Source organism: Megalops cyprinoides, chromosome 17 (assembly GCF_013368585.1).
Source record: "Megalops cyprinoides isolate fMegCyp1 chromosome 17, fMegCyp1.pri, whole genome shotgun sequence".
Taxonomy (NCBI): Eukaryota; Metazoa; Chordata; class Actinopteri; order Elopiformes; family Megalopidae; genus Megalops; species Megalops cyprinoides.
The window spans coordinates 25,483,452-25,490,122 of NC_050599.1; the positions used below are offsets into that span (position 1 = coordinate 25,483,452).

General features: G+C 51.5%; 1 protein-coding gene across 1 annotated transcript; it reads right to left on the bottom strand.

The window, feature by feature from the left end:
* Positions 1 to 547: 547 nt before the first annotated feature.
* On the bottom strand, positions 548 to 6,349 carry myh6 (myosin, heavy chain 6, cardiac muscle, alpha). Its single transcript, XM_036549422.1, has one exon. It carries the CDS (start codon positions 6,344 to 6,346, stop codon positions 548 to 550), a length of 5,799 nt encoding a protein of 1,932 aa, XP_036405315.1. The 5' UTR covers positions 6,347 to 6,349.
* Between the last annotated feature and the right edge of the window lie 322 nt (positions 6,350 to 6,671).

The following is a 6,671-nucleotide window of genomic DNA, read 5'->3' on the forward strand; positions in this document are numbered from 1 at the left end:
CCTCACATGGACTAGAAAAAATTATCATAGGAGTTTTACTTCCGTTATACTTCAATAGGTAAATATATCAATCACTGGCTCCTAAAATCCTCTGGTTTTAGCCTATTCAGGTGCGACACATGGAAAGGTTTTCTTAAAAGCAGCACCCAGAATGATTCACATAAAAGCAGCCTCACAGCAAAGCTATAGCTTCACAGATGTACACAGCATCCAGTGATTGTGAGTACTAGTCAACCTATAGAAGCAACCGAATGATGGTAAAAGACCTGAAAAAGCAAGCACTGGAAATGTGTCTATTGGTAATGTAGTGTTTTTTCTGCTGCAATGACAACGTCAAAGGAGAGCTCTTGAATTAGTTTCTACTTTGTTTAAAGATCTTTAGTAAAGAAACCTATTCTTATCAAAATAAAAAACAGATGTTTTCTTTCATATATATGTTGCCTGACTGGTACTGATAAGATTTTCCCAGGTGATTGAGAAAAGCATAATACATTATAGTGCATGCATTCACACGTGTGATCAGGAAGAGAAGGTCCGGTCATTTTTGTCACTCGTCGAGGGATTTCTTGCCTGCTCCATCCCTGGTCTTGGCACGGAGCTTGTTCACCTGCGACTCAGCGATGTCGGCTCGCTCCTCTGCTTCCTCCAGCTCATGCTGCAGCTTGCGGAACTTGGCCAGATTGGCGTTGGCCTGCTCCTCCGCCTCCTCGGCTGCCCTCTTGTAGGACTTGACCTTCAGCTGCAGCTTATCCACCAGGTCCTGCAGGCGGGCCATGTTCTTGCGGTCCTCCTCGGTCTGGTAGGTGAGCTCCTTGATGCGGCGCTCATACTTGCGCACCCCCTTGATGGACTCCGTGCCCCGCTTCTGCTCCGCCTCCAGCTCATTCTCCAGCTCCCGGATGCGCACCTCCAGCTTTTGGAGTTGCTTCTTCCCGCCCTTCATGGCGATCTGCTCGGCCTCATCCAGGCGGTGCTGCAGGTCCTTGATAGTCTGCTCCATGTTCTTCTTCATGCGCTCCAGGTGGGCACTGGTGTCTTGCTCCTTCTTCAGCTCCTCTGCCATCATGGCAGCGTCAGTGATGGCCTTCTTGGCCTTCTCCTCGGCATTGCGGTTCTCCTGCACCGCCTCCTCCACCTCGTTCTGGAGCTGGAGGATGTCGGCCTCCTGCTTCTTCTTCTGGTTGATCAGACCGGTGTTCTGGGAGTGCAGGAGCTGCATCCTCTCCGTGGCATCGGTTAGCTCCTGCTCCGCCAGCTTGCGGCCCCTTTCCGTCTGCTCCAGCATGGCGCGCAGCTCCTCCAGCTCGGCCTGAATCAGGTTGTTCCTGCGCTCCAGCAGGGCGATGTTCTCCTTCAGGTCTTCGTTTACGTGGACGGCGTCGTCCAGCTGCAGCTGTGAGTCTTTCAGGTAGGACTGGATGGCCTTGAGCTGCTTCTGAGCATCGGCCGCCTGCCTGTTGGCCTGGCTGAGCTGGATCTCCATCTCATTGAGGTCTCCTTCCATCTTCTTCTTCACTCTCAGGGCCTCGTTGCGGCTCCTCGTCTCCGACTCGAGGGAGGTCTGTAGGGATTCCACCATGCGCTGGTAGTTTCTCTTCACTTGCTCCATCTCCTCATCCTTCTCAGAGAGCTTGCGTTCAATGTCTGCCTTCACCTGGTTGAACTCCAGCTGAGCCCGAAGGATCTTGCTCTCCTCATGCTCCAGGGAAGCCTCAGCCTCTTCCAGCGCAGACTGCAGCTCCGTCTTCTCTTGCTCCAGCTGCTTCCTGACCTTCTCCAGCTCGTGGGCGCTCTTCCCTCCCTCGCCGAGCTGGTCTGTCAGGTCTGAGATCTCCTCCTGCAGGTTTTTGTTCTCCCTCTTCATGGTCTCCAGCTGATCGAGAGCCTCCTCATATGCATTCTTCAGTTTGAAGAGTTCGGTGCTGAGGGAGCGGGCCTCCTTCTGGGATGCCTCCAGCTCACACTGCGACTCCTCATATTTCTGCCTACACTCTGCCAGAACTTTGTCAAATGATCGCTGCTTCTTGTCTAGGGCTGCAGATGCTGCATTTGACCTTTCAAGGTCCAGCATCAGGTCTTCTATCTCATTTTGCAGGCGATGCTTTGTCTTTTCGAGGGAGGAACACTTTGCATTCACAGCCTCAATTGCCTCTTCAGCTTCCTGCAGCCTCTGGACCAGTTTTTTCTTGGCCTCCTCGAGCTCCTCTGTTCTCTGGATTCCATCAGTCTCGTACTTAGCCCTCCACGTGGCCACCTCTGTGTTGGCCTTGGACAGGGCTCTCTGCAGCTCAGCTTTTGCTTCCTGCTCTTCCTCATACTGCTCCCTCAGCAGGTCACAGTCATGGCGAGCAGACTGAACTGCGTGGGCAAGGGAATTCTTCGCCTTCACCTCTTCCTCCAGCTGCCTACGCAGGTCCTCCAGCTGCTGGGTGTAGGAGCTCTTTCCCCGGGTGAGCTGAGAGATCAGGCACTCCTTCTCTTCCAGCTGGCGGCTGAGCTCCCCGTTTTCAGTGAGAAGCTTGGCCCTTTGCGTAGTGAAGTCATTGAGCGCCCGCTGGCTCTCCTCAGACTTGGCCTTGTGCTCATTCATCTGGTCCTCCAAGGTGCGGCACAACTTTTCCAGGTTTGCTTTGGCCTTGATCACATTCTCCATGTTTGAGGCCAAGTCATCCAGCTCCAGCTTCAGCTCACTCTTCTCCTTCTCCAGTTTCTGCTTGATGCGCTGGAGGTTGTCGATTTGTTCCCCCAGCTCAGCAACGCTGTCAGCATGTTTCTTCCGCAGAGAGGCAGCTGTGGCCTCATGCTGCAGGGTGGATTCCTCCAGATCCCTACGCAGCTTCTGAAACTCTGCCTCCCTCTTCTTGTTGAGCTCCACTTGGGTGGACGTGGCACCCCCTGCCTCTTCGAGCCGCTCGCTGAGGTCCTCCAGCTCTCGAGCGAGGTCTGACCGCTGCTTCTCTACTTTTGCACGGGCTGCACGCTCAGCATCCAGCTCCTCCTCCAGCTCCTCGATGCGGGCCTGGTTCTCCTTCAGTTTCTTCTGCAGCTGAATGCCAATCACCTGCTCATCCTCAACTTTTCCATTCAGCTGACTGATCTCAAAGTCCTTTTTCTTGAGTTTCTCTTCAAGTTGTTGTTTGTCATTTTCCATATCCATCACATTCTCTTGGGTCAATTTTAGATCACCCTCAAGCTTTCTTTTAGCACGTTCCAGATCCATTCTAATTTTTTTCTCCTGTTCCAGGGAGCCCTCTAAGTCATCGACCTGTTGCTCAAGCTTTGCTTTAGCCTTGGTCAGTGTGTTTACCTTGTCCTCTTCAGTCTGAAGATCATCAAGAGTCTGCTGATGGGCTTCTTGCAAAGCCTTCTTCTCTTTTGTCAGCTTCATGATGTGCTCATCCTGAGAGGCCATCTCTTCAGTGAGGTTTTTCACCTTGTTCTCAGTGGCATGTTTCTCCTTCTCAACCTTTGCTAGCGTTAGCTCCAGGTCATCGATGTCTTTCTTGAGCTCAGAGCACTCGTCCTCCAGCTTGCGCTTCTTGGCAGTTAGATCTGCATTTATCTCTTCCTCATCCTCCATTCGCTCTGTTAACTCTTTTACCTTTGCCTCCAGCTGGATCTTACTCTTGATCAGCTGTTCACAGCGCTCCTCTGCATCAGTCAGTGTGTCCTGTTCGGACTGCAGCTGGAGAAGCAGGTCGTTTTTCTCCTGCAGGAGGGACACCATCTTCTCCTCCAGCTCCTTGCGTCTGCCATCAGATTTGTCCAGGGCCTCTTTGAGCTTGTTGAACTCGTCCTTCATGTTTGCCATTTCCTTCTCTGCCTCTGCGCTCTTCAGCAGTGGCTTGATCTTGAAGTACATTTTCATCCAGGGCCAGTTCTTCACACCCAGGAAGGACCGGAGGTTCCACTGGATGACCATCAGCGCGTCCCTGCGCTCCACAAGTTTCTGATACTCTGCTCTCATCAGCAGGGCTCGCGCACAGGCCTGGATTCTTGTGATGATGCGTGCAAGCTGGTCATCCCTCATCTCCTCCAGGGTTCCCAGCAGGCCGGCTTTGAAGAAGACCTTAGTGTGTCCAAAGCGGTACTGCGTGTGGTCAATGTCCAGAGTTCCCAGCAGTTTTTCTGCACCCTTCTTGCTGTCGATAAACTGGCCCTCTGGAATAGCAGAAGGATTCAGGATTCTGTATCTCTGCTTGAAGTCCCCATAGAGGACTCTGTTTGGAAAGCCCTTTCGACAGATCCTGATGCCTTCCAGCACACCATTGCAACGAAGCTGGTGCATCACAAGGCAGTTGTCCATTACTCCTGGTGTCTTGTTCTCATTAGGGATCAGACACCGCACAAAGTGGGGGTGGGTGGTCTTCAGGTTATTCATGAGCTTGTTGAGGTTTTCCCTGTGCAGTGCTGACACTGTCTGAAAAGAGGATCCTTTCTTTTTGGCTCCTTTGCCAGACTTGTCTGCCCCTTCAGCTCCTGCATAATTGAGGAACAGAGAACTAAGGAGCTTGAGAGAGGATTTTTGATAAAGGCCCACCACAGTTTCATTAAGTGGGTCTTTATTCTTCACCAGCCAGCCTGAGATGTTGTAATCAACAGTACCCGCGTAATGCACCAGGGCAAAGTGTGCCTCTGCCTTTCCCTTCACTGCACGTGGTTTCTGAAACATGCTTGACTTACCTAAGTGGTTGTCATAGAGCTTAGACTTAAAGGTCTGGTCACTGGCCTTTGGAAACATGCACTCTTCCTCCAGAATGGACATGATCCCCAGGGGCTTCTCAATTAAATCAATGCAAGCCTGCAAATCCATGCCAAAGTCAATGAACTCCCAATCAATGCCTTCCTTCTTGTACTCCTCTTGCTCCAGCACAAACATGTGGTGGTTGAAAAACTGTTGCAGTTTCTCATTGGTAAAGTTGATGCAGAGCTGCTCAAAGGTGTTGAAGTCAAAGATCTCAAAGCCAGCAATGTCCAGCACTCCTATGAAGTACTGGCGCTGCTGCTTGGTCTCAAGGGACTGGTTTATTCTTACCACCATCCAGTTGAACATCTTTTCATACACTGCCTTAGCCAGCGCACCAATGGAGTAGTAGACTTGGTCCACACTCTGGCCTTTGGTGACATACTCATTGCCAACTTTAACTCGCGGATGGCACAGGCCTTTGACGAGGTCGGCTGAGTTTAGCCCCATTAGGTAGGCTGACTTGTCAGCAGACTCAGTGCCATCAGGCTCTGCCTGTTCCTCCCGTTGTTTCTGCTTGAACTTCATGTTACCGTAGTGCATGATGGCACCCGTCAGCTTGTAGACTCCCATCTTCTCCTCTGCTGTAAAGCCCAGCACATCAAAGGCGCTGTCTGTGGCGATCAGCTCCTCAGTGTCGTCGATTGAAGCAACCGAAACCTCTCCTTGGGAGACGTAAGCGTAATCATACGGGTTGTTGGTGATCAACAGCATGTCCAGCAGCTCTGGCTTCTTGTTGGACAAAATCTGGTAAAAGATGTGATAGTTCCTCTCAGCCTTGAGCTGAAAGGTGACACGAGATTTCTCCAGCAAGTAGGTTTCAATGTCGGCTGAGGACAGTTTGCCACTCACTCCGAAATGGATGCGGATAAATTTCCCGAAACGTGAGGAGTTGTCGTTCCTCACCGTTTTGGCATTGCCAAACGCTTCCAGTGCGGGGTTAGCTTGGATGATTTGATCCTCCAGCGTTCCTTTGCTGGTGTCCTTCTTGCCGCCGCCTGCAGCAGCGATGCTGGCAAAATACTGAATGACCCTCTTGGTGTTGACAGTCTTCCCTGCTCCGGATTCTCCGGTGATGAGAACGGACTGGTTCTCCCGGTCAGTAAGCATGTACTGATAGGCATTATCCGAAATGGAGAAGATGTGAGGGGGGGCCTCTGACCTCTTCTTTCCCCTGTAGGCAGCAACAACCTCTGCGTCGTAGACAGGCAACCACTTGTAGGGGTTCACTGTCACACAGAAGAGCCCAGAGTAGGTGTAGATCATCCAGGCTGCGTAACGCTCTTTGAGGTTAAACAGCACAGCGGGCTCGTGGAGGAAGGTGAACATAGCCATGTCTTCGATCTTGTCGAACTTCGGTGGGTTCTGGGGGTGCACGTCCGACTCCTTGACGGTCACAGTCCTCCCGTCCTCCGTATTTACAGTGACCTTGCCACCCTCTTTGCTGATGATCTGGCCCTTGACATACTCCACTTTATCGTCAACCACAAAGCACTCGGTCTTGATGTCGAAGGGCCTGGTTTGAGCCTCAAGGCGCTCCCTTTCAGACTTCCTCAGGTACGGAGCCGCCTTGCCAAATTCAGCCATGACTACATCACCCATTGTTGAAGCACGAGGAGTGCAGAGCTCGTTCAATAAGAGTGTAGAGACCTTTGCTGGCAGACACAGTGGATTACTGCAGGTACCCCCATCCACTGCATGCAGTTTATAAAGGCAAGGCGACTGCCAAATTTGGAGGTGGCTGGAACCATGGAGAAAAAAAAATCCAATTTAGTCTTAAGTCTATGGAGAGGGGTTGGTTCAGGGATGTTTACTTGACAGTATCCATTTTAGGGCAACAGACACCTCTCCTTATCTACACAGACCTCCTCAGCCTCTCTCACATATACATTCCACACACCTCTTCTAAAAGAAATGGCTGACCAAC